This window comes from Aspergillus alliaceus, assembly GCF_009176365.1.
Source record: "Aspergillus alliaceus strain CBS 536.65 unplaced genomic scaffold BDW43scaffold_17, whole genome shotgun sequence".
NCBI lineage: Eukaryota > Fungi > Ascomycota > Eurotiomycetes > Eurotiales > Aspergillaceae > Aspergillus > Aspergillus alliaceus.
Window position 1 is genome coordinate 507,078 of NW_022474700.1, and position 17,095 is coordinate 524,172.

The 17,095-nt window shown below is 47.1% G+C and overlaps 6 protein-coding genes across 6 annotated transcripts; 5 read left to right on the plus strand and 1 right to left on the minus strand.

Annotated features, from left to right (window-relative positions):
* The first annotated feature begins 5,239 nt into the window (after positions 1–5,239).
* Positions 5,240–6,731, plus strand: rasB (Ras small monomeric GTPase RasB). The gene is made up of 3 exons (XM_032050305.1): positions 5,240–5,442; positions 5,518–5,830; positions 5,908–6,731. The coding sequence occupies exons 2-3, from the start codon at positions 5,753–5,755 to the stop codon at positions 6,562–6,564; spliced, it is 735 nt and encodes a 244-aa protein (XP_031901242.1). The 5' UTR covers positions 5,240–5,442; positions 5,518–5,752; the 3' UTR covers positions 6,565–6,731.
* On the plus strand, positions 6,732–7,196 carry BDW43DRAFT_61269 (uncharacterized protein). The gene has a single exon (XM_032050304.1). The coding sequence runs from the start codon at positions 6,899–6,901 to the stop codon at positions 7,145–7,147; it is 249 nt and encodes an 82-aa protein (XP_031901243.1). The 5' UTR covers positions 6,732–6,898; the 3' UTR covers positions 7,148–7,196.
* Positions 7,197–7,849: 653 nt separating this feature from the next.
* BDW43DRAFT_274093 (putative acyl-CoA synthetase) lies at positions 7,850–10,426 on the plus strand. The gene is made up of 4 exons (XM_032041696.1): positions 7,850–8,360; positions 8,450–8,845; positions 8,904–9,776; positions 9,838–10,426. Exons 1-4 carry the CDS (start codon positions 7,982–7,984, stop codon positions 10,260–10,262), a joined length of 2,073 nt encoding a protein of 690 aa, XP_031901244.1. The 5' UTR covers positions 7,850–7,981; the 3' UTR covers positions 10,263–10,426.
* On the minus strand, positions 10,350–11,711 carry BDW43DRAFT_274094 (putative GPI anchored protein). Its single transcript, XM_032041697.1, has 3 exons — positions 11,351–11,711; positions 11,195–11,250; positions 10,350–11,139 (listed from the first exon to the last, which is right to left on the minus strand). Exons 1-3 carry the CDS (start codon positions 11,504–11,506, stop codon positions 10,746–10,748), a joined length of 606 nt encoding a protein of 201 aa, XP_031901245.1. The 5' UTR covers positions 11,507–11,711; the 3' UTR covers positions 10,350–10,745.
* Positions 11,712–13,302: 1,591 nt separating this feature from the next.
* Positions 13,303–15,557, plus strand: BDW43DRAFT_274099 (serine hydroxymethyltransferase). Its single transcript, XM_032041698.1, has 5 exons — positions 13,303–13,584; positions 13,675–13,731; positions 13,799–13,892; positions 13,946–14,083; positions 14,138–15,557. Exons 1-5 carry the CDS (start codon positions 13,414–13,416, stop codon positions 15,277–15,279), a joined length of 1,602 nt encoding a protein of 533 aa, XP_031901246.1. The 5' UTR covers positions 13,303–13,413; the 3' UTR covers positions 15,280–15,557.
* Positions 15,558–15,632: 75 nt separating this feature from the next.
* BDW43DRAFT_274100 (MOSC domain protein) lies at positions 15,633–17,094 on the plus strand. The gene is made up of 3 exons (XM_032041699.1): positions 15,633–15,681; positions 15,731–16,865; positions 16,920–17,094. The coding sequence occupies exons 1-3, from the start codon at positions 15,667–15,669 to the stop codon at positions 16,940–16,942; spliced, it is 1,173 nt and encodes a 390-aa protein (XP_031901247.1). The 5' UTR covers positions 15,633–15,666; the 3' UTR covers positions 16,943–17,094.
* Position 17,095: the final 1 nt, after the last annotated feature.

Below are 17,095 nucleotides of genomic sequence, written 5' to 3' on the forward strand. Positions count from 1 at the left end.
CCCTCATACCTAACAGTCAGCTCTGTAGATATTTCGCGCATGGTACTAAGTTTGAACTAATGTGGACGGATTGACGCCCGTCTGCTCCCAGCAGCTCGGGTGCTGGGCATTAAGAATGATATCTCGTGGGTCTTGCCCAAACCATGGCATTGGATATGCCAAGGTTACTTCGCCCATAGCTATCACAACTGATCAGCACGGAAAATAATCACGACCAATTTAATTCCATGACCTATGGATTTTCGAGTTGTCGTATACTAAATCAGTTGAAGATCAAACTATAAACACCACGTACCTACTATACTTTCGCACATAGACGCTCCGTACCCCTTTCACTGAGCGTCGGATCCGACGAAGTCTGTTTGAGACCCGACGACCGAGGATGTGATTCAGACTGGTAAAAGCTCGGCACCACAATGACATCCGTTATATGCTATGACCCAAGGCTAGTAAAGAGGCAGTGTTGCGTAGGAAATTCAGGAGAGCAGAGGTCCCAATTTTGTCCTAAACCACAGGCGATGTCAGAACCTCCGATCCACCTAGCCTTGGTCTTCGTAGTATGCAAGGACGGTTAGCTGTCAGGCACGGACATTAGTACAGTAGTAAGTTCATAATTGCTCCTGCACGTAGTATGTACCTATACTAAGGTATTTGTAGCGCTAACCATTAGCAATATTGTATTTTAGTACGATATTAGATAAGTAATTTTACCTTCGTACCGGGATTCGAGAATCTTGTATGCTGTATATAGCAATTTAGACCAAGGCAACGGAGCGCCCCTGACCTATGTACAATATGTATTTGGAGATTGTCAGTTACCTCTTGTAGAGAACATTCTTTTAGTTCGGGTTCCAGCTCGATGACCGGCAGAGCATAATGCCAAATTGCCTGCATTCAGGAGGTGACGATGCCAGTACAATGGAGTATATACATAAGCCTGGAATATCTAGCAGTATGAATTTGGAGGAGAATCGCATTATATGCAAATTTCTGGCATGAGGTCATTAATATGCATTCCACTCTGATCAGTTACGAATGACAAGCTGGAGAAAATATTTCGAGTCAATTTGATTATGTTGATACGACTATTGAGAGCTAGTAATCGGAACAGATACGCATTTCTGGGCCATCGGCGACCATTGTAATCTTGCTATTAGTTACCCACGTGGAAGACGGGGCGGGGGGATTACTGTGGATGCAGTGTAGGGGGACAAAAAAAATGGTGAGCTGTTGGAACTCAACTTTTGGAATGGATCGGGCTTACCCAAATCCAGGTTAGCCTTGCTGCCACTACTCCATGATACCCTACTATCCACAGATACCTAGGAAATACACAGGATGATGTACCCGACACGACATGTACCTACAATACAGAGTCAAAAACTCCATTTGCTCGACAATCTTGCCCTCCGTTTCCCCTAGATTCTACTACTAAACTTATTCTCGCGGGCTTTCCCTTTTTTGGTCTGATTGTACGCATGCCAGCATTTTCATATTTCCCCTTTTCTGTTAAATGATGACAAATACACTGCTAAGCTTTTCCATCCATTAACTATGTCTTAAAAATTACCTAAGGGAAAACTAAACTGTTACGCGTATATGCTCCGGAGCTCCCACAAGGGAAAGATGTATGAACTGCTAAGGGATGTACTACAGAATGTATGTTCATACCTACCAGGTAGCATCTCTCTCCTTCTCGTTCTTTCTTAGCCCCACTATCGAATAAACAACGTTGAATGATCCAAGCACAAGGCAAAGAAGGAGAACTGGCTGCGTCTTTCCAAAAGTCATATTTTTGGTCGTAGATTGTAGCATAAACTTATTTGCCTGGAAGTGCCTAGGCTGTGCTATACTTCAGGATGGACGACCCCTAGACTTCAGCCTCAAGGCCATTACAAGGAAACTATCAAGGCGATCGATCCCATATTTCTATCCAAATTGTTTGCCGCCGATAGGAAAATAGAGTGCCTAAAGCACATAGCCTCGACGACAAGAGTGCAATACGCCAATCAGAGTGAAGCCGTGGAACAGCCCTCGACGTGATAATGATGGCTTGCCAAACTACTCCAGTTGGTGTCAGATGCTACTCATAGATATGATCATTGCGGGATAAAGGTAGTAGCAACCTTAATCGTATGTGCAGCTACCAGGAATTGGGTGATTGTCTAACTATATGGATTGTTTGGCACGGTCCATCTAGGCCGAAATAATACGTGAAAACTAGGACGGACTTTTTGTACCCTATAGTGTCCAAGACAGTGCTGTTTTCTTGTATCAATAGCAGTGCATCTACTTTGAGTAGTTAATGTGCTTGCTTTGCGAACACCTGGAGTAAGAGAATAAATCGATACTATTCTAGATCTACAAGCCCTAAGGTGATCCGTAAACGTCCCCCAATTGAATGAATGATGACTAACCAAATCTATTTAGTTAACTAATCCAATGAATACTTAATCCCTGTTAGCTCGTGGAACCTTATTTAACCAGCGATGGACCGGGCCGGCACTGGTCATCGGACGGTTTCCGGCAGGGAGGTGTACAGTAGGGTACAGTATCCAAGGTACACAAGAATTTCGTATCGTCGTCGTCGTCATTTCGCTTAGACCTTCACTGTAGCATTTGGGGTACGGAATACATACTACATATAGTACGGCTAAGTCCCTAGGGGAATAATCCCAATGATACAATAGGGGTAGGATAGACCCCACTATAGGTAATTATCATGGAACTTTCTTCGTCGAATGAATTGTCGCTAAGCCCTGATGGGGCGGTTATTTTCCCCTAAAGGCAGTTTTCACATGTCGATGGTGACGTTAGTAAAAGCAAAATGGAACAGACTTTTTCTGTTCATTTTTTGAGAGAGAAAAAAAAGATTAGCTACCAGATAGGATAGATGTTACCTTGCAAGTGTGAACAATGCGCAAGTTGCTAATTTGACGCAAGGTCCCGCTGGTGGTATAGGATCACCATATATAATAATAGTGCCTTAAGAGCCCAAGATTCAAAAGTCCCAAAGCTTACGACAAACTACGTATTAGTTATCCCCGGGAATTAGGAAGATTGGTTTTAGCCTGACCATCAGGGGCCGCGGAATGTTCTATCTACCTTCCCCGTGTGGACCTCTGGAAGCTCGTGATGGTTGCACCGGCGAAACCTACCATTTCCCCCCTCCTCTCCTCATTATTGTTCTGCCTAGGAAACTAAGCACGTCTGAAAGAGAGAAAATATTTGACCCTCTCAGGCTCGCACTGAGTTCTGATTGTGGTAGTTTGTGTTAAGTGGGAGTATATGAACGTTCATACTGATACCCAGGATCTCGTTGATTTACATAGCCTCACTGTCTTAACTTGGGCCATGAACTTTTTTAATTTTTGAAACTGCGTTATAGGATCGGTTAGTTTTGTCTCATATGACCCTCTCCGAAGGATTGGTCAAGTCCTACTGTGGCAGTCTCTCATACAAGGAATAAATGGATAACAAATACCAACTGTCTGTGCCTGACTTCCAGTGGAGAGCACCCTGAACTTAGTGTTACCGTGCATCCACTTTGTGTCTACCCGAAACCGTTTCGAAGATGTTCAAGCCGGATGGGGTTTCTGGACTCGAGAGTGGAACACACCAAGAAGACCAGAATTGTGCTAGGAGGAAGAATGGGCACCGAAGATACGGACTAAGGTCCAATAGATTGGTTAGAATACGTTACCTACCGAACAGTTGGGAAGAAGCACTAGAAGCTGTCAGAGAACTATTATCGGAAATAGCTAGCTAGTACTATCTATGGACCATAAATGACAAGCACTCATTCTACATACGTACTCCTACCAACCTAATTCCTGTGAATATCCCATTAGACCAAAAAAACAGCTACAAGTCCGTACTAATGATGGAGAATTATCACGTAATGATTCGGGCTAGGTACCCGTGAAGTTGATACAGTCAAATTAAACGTTAAAAATTGGGGATTGCATCATGTTGTAGTAGTAGTAGTAGCAGCAGTAGTACCCTTAATATGCTTTGCAAATATATACACAAGGTTTAAATTTTGATAGAACCTGCGTGCGGTACCTTTGAGGGGAAAAATCATGCTCATACATCATCCCGTACAGGATCTCCACTTACGCTGCGCGGGTCCATCTGCATGTCCAGTTGAACAAGTGTGCAGCTCCAGTTCCAGCTTCAAGCCCCAGATAGACACCGTCGACCCACCACGAAGTGATATTCTCTATCTGTGTGGCGCCCCTCTTGCTTCTGCCGGCTTGTACTTTCGTCCCCCTCTTCATCTCTACACCTTACTCATTCAACCATTTTTTACTATTCTCCTATTCTCTTCCCACCTAGTCAAAGTCCAGCTATAGCACCTAACCTCCTAGGTAATCAGTCTACTAGATAATTAAAGCAAATGATAGCCAACTTTCCTTATTTTTTTTTTTTTTTTAAAAAAAATAGCTTTGATTGTTGCGAAATAGAAAGAAAGGCAGGAAGCCGTCTATACCTCATTCCCACCAACAACACCAGCTCCTAACTACAACATACGCTAAGCCAAAATTAAAAGACGGCTCTTGGTCTCCGGCAGGGATCATTGTCTCTGACGCCTCTTTTCATTATCTATTTTGAATTTGTGATTCTATTCTATTCGCCTTTTTCTTTTTTCCTTTCTTTCTTCCTTTTTTTTTTTTCGCTTTCCTTTTTTCCCCCTCTCCCTCCCCTCTGAAAGCCCCCTTCCTCTTCTTTCTTCCTAAAATCTGTTATACTGTTCAGATTCTCTCTTCTCCCGCCTTTTCCAGATCCTTAAAAACTTGATCTTCCGTGGGTATTTTTTTTCTTATTTGGGTTTCGCCCCCCCTCATCCCGTTCTGTTACTTGCTGGCCAAGCCTTTCTTACCTCCTGGGAACCGGCGCCTATTCCCCCTCACCCTCGTTCGCGAACGAGATAAGAGAAAGGCTCGTTAAAAAAGCCTCCCCCCAATTTATCGTACATACACGCCTACATACTCGTACATCTACTGTTGGCGATCGCTCCCCTAGACTTGCCCCTTCCCTTTCCCCCTCACGTGGCGGAAACAGTTTGAGGCAAAATAAAACCTCTGCGTGTTTTATCACAAGAACTCTGACAAAGCATCCACTTTTCTTACTTTTGCCTTTCTTTTTCTATAATTTTTTTCTTATAATTTGTATATTTCTTCCACGTTGCGCGGAGTTGCGAACAGCTTCATTTAGCGGATTACTTCCGGTTGTACCTCCTCCCGTATCATCCTGCAGCTGGTGGCCGCTTATTTGCGAACGGCTCCAATCCTAATTGGGAGATTGTTTTTCTTTTCTATCTCTTTCTTTTTGTTCCTTCCAAGAACGAAAAGACTTGGACCAGAAAAAAGATTTTTTTTCCTTCGACTCCCACTCAACTGGTCTAATTTGTTCCCCTCTTTTTATTCTGATTCTCCTAAGGTACGTCTGAGTTGGGGAAAATTCATTGCTCCCTTGGTTTTCGGTGTGGGTATGTGCTTAGACGGCACTCTAAAGTATCGACGATAATTCCGGTGGCTAATCGCGCACTACCAAAATAGCCGTTCTTTGGATTCCTACGTTCCCGTGTCCGTGCTCAATCTGGAGCATCCCATAGATCTCTTTTCTTCTTTTTCCTCCTCGATCTTCCTACCTTTCGACTATTTTGTCTGCTTCGCCATTGCGTTCTGTTTATACGCCAGATACCCAATTTTTTCCTTCTTACCGCCTACAGCTTCTATATTCGGTCGCCATGTCGGGGAAAATGACATTGTACAAGTTGGTGGTGCTGGGGGATGGTGGTGTCGGAAAAACGGCGCTCACGATTCAGGTTAGTCCTTCACCCCTTCGTCTCCGGCCACGTTCCAAATTACTGAATAATTGGACCCTCGTGGTTTCGTCCAATAGCTGTGTCTGAATCATTTTGTCGAAACCTATGATCCAACGATCGAAGACTCGTATCGAAAGCAGGTGGTGATCGATCAACAATCATGTATGTTGGAAGTGCTGGATACCGCAGGCCAGGAGGAATACACAGCACTCAGAGACCAGTGGATTCGCGACGGCGAGGGGTTTGTGCTTGTGTATAGTATCACCTCGCGGGCCTCTTTTTCGAGGATACAGAAGTTTTACAACCAGATTAAAATGGTCAAAGAATCTGCCAGTTCCGGCTCCCCCACCGGCGCCAGCTATCTAGCCTCCCCGATCAACACTCCGTCCGGTCCTCCGCTTCCCGTCCCCGTGATGCTGGTTGGTAACAAGAGCGATAAAGCTGTCGAGCGAGCGGTATCCGCACAGGAAGGCCAGGCTCTGGCCAAGGATTTGGGCTGTGAGTTCGTTGAGGCGTCCGCGAAGAATTGCATCAATGTCGAGAAGGCTTTCTACGATGTCGTTCGGATGCTCAGGCAGCAGCGGCAACAACAACAAGGAGGGCGATCTCAGGATCGCCGGCCCACCGGCTTGGGTCCAATGCGCGACCGTGACGCTGGTCCAGAATACCCGAAATCTTTCAGGACTGACCGTGGCGGTCGGCATCGCGGTTCGCTTAAGTGCACCATTTTGTGAAATGAACCCCGTCTTGCTGGTCGAGTTACTCCTGCCCGTGGCTAGCCGACCAGAGGAATGAATAGGTCCTTTGTGTGAGTTTTTATGATCAGTCGTGGATGACGGGTTCACTCTTCTTGATCTTCGACCTTATCTATGAGAACTCATGCGAGTCCACTTTATGACAATATCTTCACTTGTTTATATTGACCGCGAGTCTCCGTGGCCCTTCGGCTCTGCACCTAGCATCGTCTCTTTTCTTCTTTTCTCCACCCCCCTTTCCCTCTTCCCCTATTATTCTTAATAACTCAACTTGTTGAGATGCAATGGTTGGTGGTAAATTATGCTTTGACGCATGATATATGCTATCTTTACCATATGGGAGGCGATTTCTCAAGACCATCTCAGGGTGTTTCGGCTACGGGAAGAGTTTGTGTTTCAAGAGGCCGGAAGCCGTCGGGGCCTTAGAAGGATATGTGTATTTTTGTTGTTTCCTCCCTTATGTTCATTTTCGATCCGCTGGCCCATTACCCGCCTCGTGAATCTTGATCTGTCTCCACGGCCCCTTTGTTACACAACGGGGCTTTTTTTTAATGGGGAATGAAGAGGGGCCAGTTATGGATGGAAGGACCGCTCGCTGAAGAAATGGAGGAAGGATCGGTATGTGGTTTGAAAGGAAGCCAGAAGATGGCGGTCGACAGTTTAGCAGGCATTGCGATATGATACCCTACGGTTGAGCTTTGAGTTGCGATTTTTGATGCATTTTGCGAGTAAACTACTAGGTACTAGAAGGAAAAAACAAAGAGGTCCGATTTCATCAAACCCGTTTTCCATCGCATGAACCACACAGAATTGGAAACAGAAATGCCATGAAATGAAATGAAATGAAAAAGGGATGACCAATGGCATCAATATTCAACTAAGCTGATTTATCGATTTTTTGAAAGCATTGATTTGAATCTGAATCGAATGCGGGGAAAGCTTCACAATTCCTTGCCTCGGTTCACAGAGAATGCTTCAACCCACGATCAATCAATCCCTCTTTTTTCGACCAGAGTTTCCAAAAAAAGAAAAAGAAAAAGAAATACAATCCGCCGGAGAAGGAGTATGACACCACTTACACGGATGTACGGACCACATACCAGGTATCCCCGATTCTGGCCTTAAGAATGAGACCCGGACCCCTACCTTCACATCCCCGCATGTCTACGCCTTTGCTAGCCGCTGAATACGATGGTGATTGACCGACAAGCTGCAGGAAGACCTCTTGGCTGCTGCAGGCCTTCTGATCCCTATTGATTCTAATTTCTTTTCTTTTCTTTTTTATTTTAACTTCCTACATTTGTCTTTCTCTCTCTCTCTTTCCTTCATTGCTTCCCTTCTTCCTCTTCTTCCCCGCTAGCTTTTCTGTCCAGTTGGATTCCAACGACAATTCGGAATGTCACGTCATCCACAGCAGCTGGTGCATCGCTCTTCTCTTCAAGACCCGGAGAATTTCTGGTCTCATCATGCAGAACAGCTCTACTGGCATCGAAAACCATCGCATGCGATTAGCCGGCATTCCAAGATTCTCCCCAGCGGTACCATCCATGACCATTGGTCCTGGTTCGCCGATGGGGAGATCTCCACGACCTACAACTGTGTTGACCGTCACGTAGAAAACGGCAATGGTGACAATATTGCGATTATCTGGGACTCCCCGGTAACGGGTAACAAAGAGAAATACACCTATCGACAATTGTTGGACGAGGTGGAGGTCTTAGCAGGGGTATTGCGAGAAGAAGGAGTCCGCAAGGGTGATGTAGTCATTATTTATAGTATGCTACCCGAGCTTTGACTCCTATACCGGCTTTTCTTTTCTTTTCGGTTTTATTCTGAGCACACAAAGGATGTTAACAATGTCCAGTGCCCATGATTCCGGCCGCACTCATCGCAGCACTGGCGATTGTCCGATTAGGAGCAATCCATGCGGCCGTATTTGGCGGGTTTGCGGCCAAGTCTCTCGCACAACGGATCGAAGCCGCTAGGCCACGAATCATCATGACCGCTTCATGTGGTATCGAAGGGTCCAAGGGCCCTGTGGCTTATCGGCCGTTAGTGGAGGGGGCTATCGGAGCAAGTCGCTTTAAGCCTGAGAAGGTCATGGTTTGGCAAAGGGATCAGCTGCGGTGGGATCGACCGGATAAGCTGGGTGGACAGCGGAACTGGCAGCGGTTGGTCAAAAGCGCCCGCATGCGGGGTGTCAGAGCCGGACCGGTACCCGTAAATGGCACGAATGGGTTGTATATAATATATACTAGTGGTACGATTCAATATCTCGGAAGATGATGTTGGTTGGTAAGACTGACAAGGAGGTTCAGGTACCACCGGATTGCCAAAGGGGGTGGTTCGAGAAGCTGGTGGACATGCGGTCGGATTGCACTTGTCCATCAGGTATCTATTTGGAATCCAAGGCCCAGGTGATGTTATGTTCTGCGCATCTGATATTGGCTGGGTAGTCGGCCACTCGTATATACTATACGCGCCCCTGATAGTTGGTGCAACAACAGTGCTCTTCGAAGGAAAGCCTGTTGGAACACCAGATGCGGGCACATTCTGGAGGGCTATCGAGGAACACAAGGCCAACGTCCTGTTCACAGCACCCACAGCTATTCGTGCCATCCGAAAGGATGATCCTGATAATAAGTTCTTTGAGGAGGTAGCCTGTCGCGGTGGACTGAGACACTTCCGAGCCCTTTTCCTCGCTGGAGAGCGGAGCGAACCCAGTATTGTCCGGATATATCAGGACCTTCTATCCCGTTATGCCGCTCCTGGAGCCATGGTCGTGGATAATTGGTGGTCATCCGAATCAGGTTCGCCTATCTCTGGGCTGGCGTTAAATAGTACAGCTGGAATGGTATCGTATGGAGGTCCGGAATCAAAGCCGCTGGCTATCCGACCTGGCTCAGCCGGATTGCCAATGCCGGGATTTGACGTCCGAATTGTTGATGATGAAGGTCACGAGGTTCCCTATGGGACGATGGGCAACATCGTTCTAGCCCTGCCACTGGCTCCCACGGCCTTCACTCGGCTGTTCAATGATGACGAGAGATTCTACAAGGGATATCTCAGGCGTTTTTCTGGTCGATGGGTGGACACAGGCGATGCAGGTATGATCGACCGGGATGGGTACATTCATGTAATGGCGCGAACGGACGATATCATCAACGTGGCTGCACATAGGTTTAGTACAGGTACTTCTCCCTAATATTGATTACGGTTATACATCGACTTACGTGACTTTGATACTTGCAGGTGCAATCGAACAGGCGATCCTATCACATCCAGAGGTCGGCGAAGCCAGCGTTGTTGGCATGCCGGACGCACTGAAGGGCCATCTCCCATTTGCCTTTATACAGCCACGGACGGCATCTGTTGCCCTGCCAGCGACACCTACCCCAGAGCTATTCAACGCGATCAACCAATTGGTTCGTGAGCAGATTGGAGCAATTGCGTCGCTCGGAGGTATAATTCAGGGACGCGGCATGATCCCGAAAACGCGCAGCGGCAAGACGTTACGACGAGTACTGCGGGAGCTTGTTGAACATGGGGTGCGCGGAGAATACGAGGCACCGGTGAGCATACCACCGACCGTGGAAGACGCAGAGGTAGTGGAAGTCGCGCGAGGGAAAGTGCGAGAATACTTTGAACAGAAGCAGCAAAGACAAGCCAAACTGTAAAATAGGTTGCGCAGGTCCCGGGCACAGCCTCGAACTACCCTATATGTGAAGAAAGTAAATTGAAAGAAATCCTACGTTGCAGCTTGGTAGAGCTTTCAAAACCAGCGTTTTACCTTATGTTATTATAAAGGTTGTATGGTATACACAGGAGATCTGAGTCATCCGAAATAAGTATTAACAAAAAAAAAAGCCGTCAAGATATCAAAAAAGTGAATACAATATGTATGCTATCGGTCATATCACCAATGAACAGTGATCTAGATCCTCCAACAAGAGTACAAAGAACTTAATAAATCCGTCATCATAGCCAAATACATCTATGCGATATGTTCTCACCCCTAGCCTCAGCGGGTTACGCCAAAATCAGAGGCAACATAGGATCGCATTCATGACGACAGACCCCGAGAATAAATATTTAAAGGGATAATATGAAGATGCGTTTAAAGTTAATCAACCCGTCCATCCATTGAGGGTGAAGTCAGTTTACAGCAGAACAGCGGCAAGGCCGAAGACGGTCGCAAGACCGGCACCAGCACCGACAGCGGCGCGAGAGCCACCGCTCGTGAAGAGAGGGACGGCAGGGGTGGTGCTAGAGCCAGTAGGGGAGACGTCAGAAGGACCGGACGCCGAAGGAGCAGGAGCGTTGGTCGAAGCAGGGTGTGTGGGTTGTTGAGTCAGAGGGGTGGAGGAGACGACAATGCTGCTGCTGCTGGGGCGCTTGATGGAGGAGCTGCTAGGAGTAGCCTTAGAGCTGCTGGGGATGACGGGAATGACGGGGACACTAGAGGAGCTGCCAGTAGGATAGCTGCCACTGGGAGAGATAGTGTCAACAGGGTTGACACCGGTGGGGGTGCCGGCAGGGACGCTGGTGCTATCGCTGATTTATTTGTCAGTTCAAGATTCTTGATAGATAGCGGGAATGTATAGCATACCACTTGTTGCACTCAGTCACAGTGGAGGTGATGAGAGGACGAGTAGTGGTGTAGCCCTATTTTCCAATTAGTATCATTCTGTCCCAAAACAGCGTATTGGAAGCAACTAGAGCAATCTAAATTAAGAAAGAGAAGAAAAAAATCCCAGGAACCTACAGGAGGGATGCTGATAGACTCGCTCGCAGGGAGGCTGGGAGCAGCAGTAGATGCGGCGCAGTAAGTGGCGGTTTCCGTAACAATATGAGTGATTGTCTCCTCAGCGACAACACCAGCGGCCACAGCGGCGAAAACAGCAGCGAAAGAAAGACGCATTTTGTCTAGTTGTTTGTTTTCTCTAAAGAAAGACAGATGGATTGAATTCAAAAGTTAGTAAGTTTGTGTTGGATTTTCTCCCCAAAGGTAAAGAGTGACGTGAAGTAAAGAATGTACTCGGCTGAGGCCGGAATAGATGTATAGTGATTGGCTTCGGGGTTGAGAAAGGAGACGGAGGAAGAGGGAGAAATGGAAGAGGGAGCGCGAGACACTAATTAATATAATAAACTGGGGACAAAGGGACTAAGTCGAGACTAATGTTTAATTACTTCTGGATATCAATCGGTGGTGTGGCAATTGGAGAGTGGGAGCATCTGATTGGGTGAAGGGCGGAGGATTATCACTCCCGTCCAGACCCACTCTTATATACACAGCCAGGAACCAGGAACAAAACCCCTTTTCCTTTCTCTTTTACTCCACGTTGTTCGTGTGTTCCTGGGCAGCAGCCCTGCGTGTTTGAGATTTAGTACTGACTACTGGACGCCTTTGAGTATGGACTGATCGGTTCGATGTATCTATGGGCCGAGATGAGACTGAGTTTCCTGGAGCTGGCTGGAGCAAGGCTTTTCTTTCTCCCTCTTTGCCCCTCCTGATTGACCTCTTCTCCTATCTGGAAATATGGAGAATAAGGTACGGAGTATACTCTACAAAGTGTAACCTAGGTAGTAATCCTTATAGTTCAATCCCCGTTCCTCATAGAGTTTTTTTTATCTCTTTTTTTCAACCGCCCTGAGAATCATTGCCCGGTTAAGTAATCATTCGGAACCCCCAACTTGAATATTTAGTTTGTCATTCGTTCACTTGCACCCAATTACAAGTCATTCAGTGAGGCAAATATTGAGATATTCCCCCTGTTCTATTTTTTGCTTGTGCGCGGATTCCAGTGAATTTAAGCGTAGTATTATCATTATTATTAGTATTGTCACTATCACTAGTATTAGTATTATTATTAATATTAATATCAATAACAATAATCGCTCACTCGTTTGCTACAAAGGGTGTCCCTGTTGGCAATTCATACTAGTACCATGAGTGGGCAAAATTTACCAATGACCATGTTTGGTCCTGTATGTCTTGATGTAGGTCTCGTTCATTGTTTGAGCCTAGGGCGCACACGGCAAGGCACAGACGCGAAGTGTGACCGTTGATCCTGAGCATATGCCGGAGTTGGGATCATCGAATCTAGGCCTTGACAAACCATTTCCTGCTGCTAGGTTGGGTTTCAGGGGACAAGCGATTGCTTGAAATATGGTTTTCAGATCGACAGATTGACATTGGTGCTAATGCTAAGAACAGAGGTGTATAGCTAATAAGGATATCGGGGCCTGCCACGATCAAGTCATCACTCGATTGCTCAGATTGATAGACAAGGCAGCGAAGACAAGGTCCAACCATATGTGTTATATATTACAGAGATACGATAATCCTCCGCCATACCGTGTTTGACGAGAAAATCCAGTATTACACAACCTCCAATCCGATCGTTCATTGTCCCAAAATGGATGGTGAACGGCGGGACACTTCAGCACCGCCCGGGAAAGGCCAGCAGAGCCGTCCTTCCCACGAGAACTGACAAGTTAAAACCGTTTCTTCATCTTGGATTTAGTTGTGTGAAGAAGAAAAAAGAAAAGAGAGCGAGGCCGGAAGTCGGAGTCAAAATAAGCGATCGGGATGGAATAACAATTATCCCGATCATCGGAGATGCTAATCCATAGTCGGGCTAGCGTATTGCTTTCCGCGGGCAACGGTATCACCGCGCGATTAGTTGTCCGATGATAGGATACACTACGGCGGTTATTCCTCCATTACGTCTCATTAAATTCCCATCTATTTCCCCCCTCCCTTTCCTTGTGCTTTACTGTAGATTCGCCTTGTCTGTTGTAAGGAAATACGGCAGGAGAGTCAAAATGCTGAGCCGTTGTGGTCCTCAGGCTTTGCGGTTTGTCCCGCGTACGGGGAGCTCTTCCAGAGCTATCACTATCTCTACTCAACTCCGACCAGCTGCTTCCTTGTGCGCTTCCAGCTCAGTTTTCCAAAACCGGAATGTCTCGTCTTCCAGTCGCGATGGGCAACAGCATGTATGTGCCCCTTGATTACAATCGCTTCTGAACGAATGGGCAAAAGACCGCAGATGAGATGGAGTCCCATGCTAACGTCACTCTCCGCAGCTGCTCTCCGCACACTTTGAGGAGGAGGACCCCACAATCTACAATATCCTTCAGAAGGTAGGTTTTTTGACCCCGTTTCGCAATTGATACACCGCTAGAGGCTATAGTACTCATAGATTCACAGGAGAAAAAACGTCAGAAGCATTTTATCAATTTGATACCGTCAGAGAACTTCACTTCGCAAGCGGTCCTTGATGCCCTCGGCAGTGTGATGCAAAGTCAGTCCACCATTCCGGCAAATGTGCGCTCCTTCCAACTAACCAGCCGCCAGACAAGTACTCCGAGGGTTACCCCGGCGCCAGATATTACGGAGGAAATGAATATATCGACCAGTCGGAGAAATTATGCCAGCAGCGTGCTTTGGAGACTTTCCGACTCAACCCAGAGGAGTGGGGTGTGAATGTTCAACGTGAGTTGACCAAATTAATAACAACCTATGGATTTGAAGCTAAGGCCTAAGCAGCTCTTTCCGGCTCCCCCGCGAACTTATATGCCATCTCCGCCCTTCTCAACACCCATGACCGTCTGATGGGCCTGGACTTGCCTCATGGTGGTCACCTATCCCACGGTTACCAAACTCCCACCAAGAAGATCTCATTCATCTCGAAATACTTTGAAACCCTTCCTTACCGCCTTGATGAATCAACTGGTCTCATTGACTATGACGCTCTCGAGAAGCAGGCCATGCTCTACCGCCCTAAACTCATTATCGCCGGCACCTCGGCCTATAGCCGCTTGATCGACTACCCTCGCATGCGCCAGATCGCAGACGCAGCCGGTGCATACCTTCTCAGCGACATGGCTCACATCTCTGGTCTGGTTGCTGCGGGTGTGCTTCCCTCACCATTCAGCCACTCTGATGTGGTGACAACCACTACTCACAAGTCTCTGCGTGGTCCCCGTGGTGCCATGATCTTCTACCGCAAGGGGGTCCGCCGGACGGACAAGAAGGGCAATCCGGAGATGTATGACCTGGAGAACCCTATCAATGCTTCCGTCTTCCCGGGCCATCAGGGTGGCCCTCATAATCACACCATTACCGCTCTTGCGGTTGCGCTGAAGCAGGCTCAATCGACTGAGTTCAAAACTTACCAGGAGACTGTCCTGGCCAATGCCGTAGCATTGGCTGATCGACTTGGTAGCCCTCTCAGCAACGGAGGTCTAGGATACAACATTGTGTCGGGCGGAACGGATAATCACCTGGTTCTTGTAGATCTGAAGAACCGGGGGGTGGATGGCGCCCGTGTTGAGCGTGTTCTGGAGCTCTGTGGTGTTGCTAGTAACAAGAACACCGTTCCAGGAGACAAGTCGGCTCTGAAGCCCGGTGGCCTCCGCTTGGGTACACCCGCCATGACCACTCGTGGCTTCCAGCCCGAGGACTTCCGCCGCGTGGCTGACATTGTTGATCGGGCTGTTGTCATCACTCAGAAGCTGGACAAGGCTGCCAAGGAGAGCGCTGCAGTTAAGGGCGCCAAGAACCCTAACACCGTCAAAGCTTTTCTAGAGTACGTTGGTGAGGGAGAGGAAATTTCGGAAATTGTGCTTCTGAGACAGGAGGTTGAGGACTGGGTGGGAACATTCAGTCTTCCATGGAAGGATGAGTAAATCGGCTTCTTTATGAAGAACTATGAAGTAAGGGATTGACTGGGATTCAATAAATATTACGGGAGTTACATGAGCATTAACGGTTCCTTTTATTCCTTTCTCTTCCTTTTATGTGGTCTGATGTCTGTATGTATCATGTACAAATGTTTATCCATTACAAGTCTACCGCAAAATAGGGTAAAAGTGCTCCCCAGGCTTGGCGGCCGTTATTTACTCTGGAGTAATGGATCTCCCCACCTGGTAATAACAGTACACTTGTTGGGGTTGGGGAGGGGTTGGGGTCTAGGCATGATGTAATCAATCGTTGAAAATTACTCCATAACTTGTGAGAATCAATTCTCTACTTTCTACTACCGACAACGTCCTTAAAGCCACTAAACTCACATCATGAAAATAAGTCAGGTAAAGCATCGCCTCTCTCCACTTCAATACGAAGGACTTACGCTCTTAGCTGTATATATATCCCATCAAGTCCCTTCGGGAGGTGGCGGTTTCTGAGGCTGTCCTTACAAGTATCGGCTTTAAGTATGATCGGCGTTTCATGCTCCTCAAGGTCAAACAAGGTGATGATGGTTCCGAAACTCTCCAGAATATGCATGTACCGCATTTCCCCGAAATGAGTTTGTTTTTAACGAACATCGTATTCCCGACTGAGGATAACAACGGAAAGATTATTGTCACTTATCGCCCGCCGCGCGTGGAAGACAACCATGATCCTCGGATCAAAACATTGGAAGTACCATTAGAACCAGACGTACGGGGGCTGGAAAAGTCGACTGTCACAATCCATCAAAGTCCGACAACAGGATACCATATGGGTAGCAAGTATAGCAACTGGTTCAGCCAGTGTTTCGGATACAAAGTGGTACTAGTATACCTAGGTCCACATTGGAGGAGGGTATTAGGGAGTTTTCCGCCAGGAAAAAGTCAGGCGCATTGTGAAAAAGTAACCCCGCTTATCCCAACGCGGTCGGTAGCCGTCCTGGCTCTCTTAAGCCTGCTCCTCAACGTTATCGGTGAACCAATTGGGCAGAGGGATATTGGCTCATTAATTCTTCTTAGCCTACTAACTACAGCTGCTGCTACTCTCTTGGCTTTGGGTGTCAATAGGTACGGGTCCGGAGGCGGTAAAAGGAAGGACGAGAGAATTACATTTGCTGACACGGCGCCGTATCTTGTGATATCGGAGAAATCGGTGGACGACGTTACTGCCCGCTTAGCAGGTGACGAGGAGATGGATCTGACCAAATCCCGGCCAAACATTGTCATTTCCGGCGCAGAAACAGCTTTCGAGGAGGATTTCTGGGCCGAGCTAACAGTGAAGGATCACGTTCGGCTTCTTTTGACGGCGAATTGCATCCGGTGCCAAAGCCTCAACGTTGACTATACGACAGGGAAAATGGGAACTGGGGAGAGCGGCACAATTTTTAAAAAGCTGATGAAAGACCGAAGGGTGGACAAGGGCGCTAGGTTTTCTCCTGTGTTTGGAAGGTACTCGTTCTTAGACCAAAGCAGTGAGAATGCCTCAATACGAGTGGGAGATGAGGTAGTCGTGTCCAGAAGGGTGGAGGAACGGACAACATATGGTAAGTCTTAAGACCTAACCCAGATTAGACCTATGATTATTGACTATGCTACAGATTGGCCTGGCCTGACAAATTAGTTTACATATTTTCATGCAATCGCTCTAGCAACAAATATCGCCACATAAAACCTAGATACAAAGTGTCCATCAGCAGTTTGGTATGATATATAACTTGAGGTTGTGTACATTAAGTAGTAATCAGGTCCAGTGACATGCCAAGACATGCCAAGA

What these genes read in the sequence shown, in the direction of transcription:
- rasB (XM_032050305.1), top strand. Translation starts at nt 5,753, where the DNA reads ATGTCGGGGAAAATGACATTGTACAAGTTGGTGGTGCTGGGGGATGGT. An exon ending in AAACGGCGCTCACGATTCAG is followed by an intron (nt 5,831 to 5,907) that starts GTTAGTCCTTCA and finishes TTCGTCCAATAG; the next exon opens with CTGTGTCTGAATCATTTTGT.
- BDW43DRAFT_61269 (XM_032050304.1), top strand. Translation starts at nt 6,899, where the DNA reads ATGATATATGCTATCTTTACCATATGGGAGGCGATTTCTCAAGACCAT.
- BDW43DRAFT_274093 (XM_032041696.1), top strand. Translation starts at nt 7,982, where the DNA reads ATGTCACGTCATCCACAGCAGCTGGTGCATCGCTCTTCTCTTCAAGAC. An exon ending in TGATGTAGTCATTATTTATA is followed by an intron (nt 8,361 to 8,449) that starts GTATGCTACCCG and finishes AACAATGTCCAG; the next exon opens with TGCCCATGATTCCGGCCGCA. An exon ending in TGCACATAGGTTTAGTACAG is followed by an intron (nt 9,777 to 9,837) that starts GTACTTCTCCCT and finishes TGATACTTGCAG; the next exon opens with GTGCAATCGAACAGGCGATC.
- BDW43DRAFT_274094 (XM_032041697.1), bottom strand. Translation starts at nt 11,506, where the DNA reads ATGCGTCTTTCTTTCGCTGCTGTTTTCGCCGCTGTGGCCGCTGGTGTT. An exon ending in AGTCTATCAGCATCCCTCCT is followed by an intron (nt 11,251 to 11,350) that starts GTAGGTTCCTGG and finishes ATTGGAAAATAG; the next exon opens with GGCTACACCACTACTCGTCC. An exon ending in GTGACTGAGTGCAACAAGTG is followed by an intron (nt 11,140 to 11,194) that starts GTATGCTATACA and finishes CAAATAAATCAG; the next exon opens with CGATAGCACCAGCGTCCCTG.
- BDW43DRAFT_274099 (XM_032041698.1), top strand. Translation starts at nt 13,414, where the DNA reads ATGCTGAGCCGTTGTGGTCCTCAGGCTTTGCGGTTTGTCCCGCGTACG. An exon ending in GTCGCGATGGGCAACAGCAT is followed by an intron (nt 13,585 to 13,674) that starts GTATGTGCCCCT and finishes CACTCTCCGCAG; the next exon opens with CTGCTCTCCGCACACTTTGA. An exon ending in CCTCGGCAGTGTGATGCAAA is followed by an intron (nt 13,893 to 13,945) that starts GTCAGTCCACCA and finishes ACCAGCCGCCAG; the next exon opens with ACAAGTACTCCGAGGGTTAC.
- BDW43DRAFT_274100 (XM_032041699.1), top strand. An exon ending in GGAGGAACGGACAACATATG is followed by an intron (nt 16,866 to 16,919) that starts GTAAGTCTTAAG and finishes ACTATGCTACAG; the next exon opens with ATTGGCCTGGCCTGACAAAT.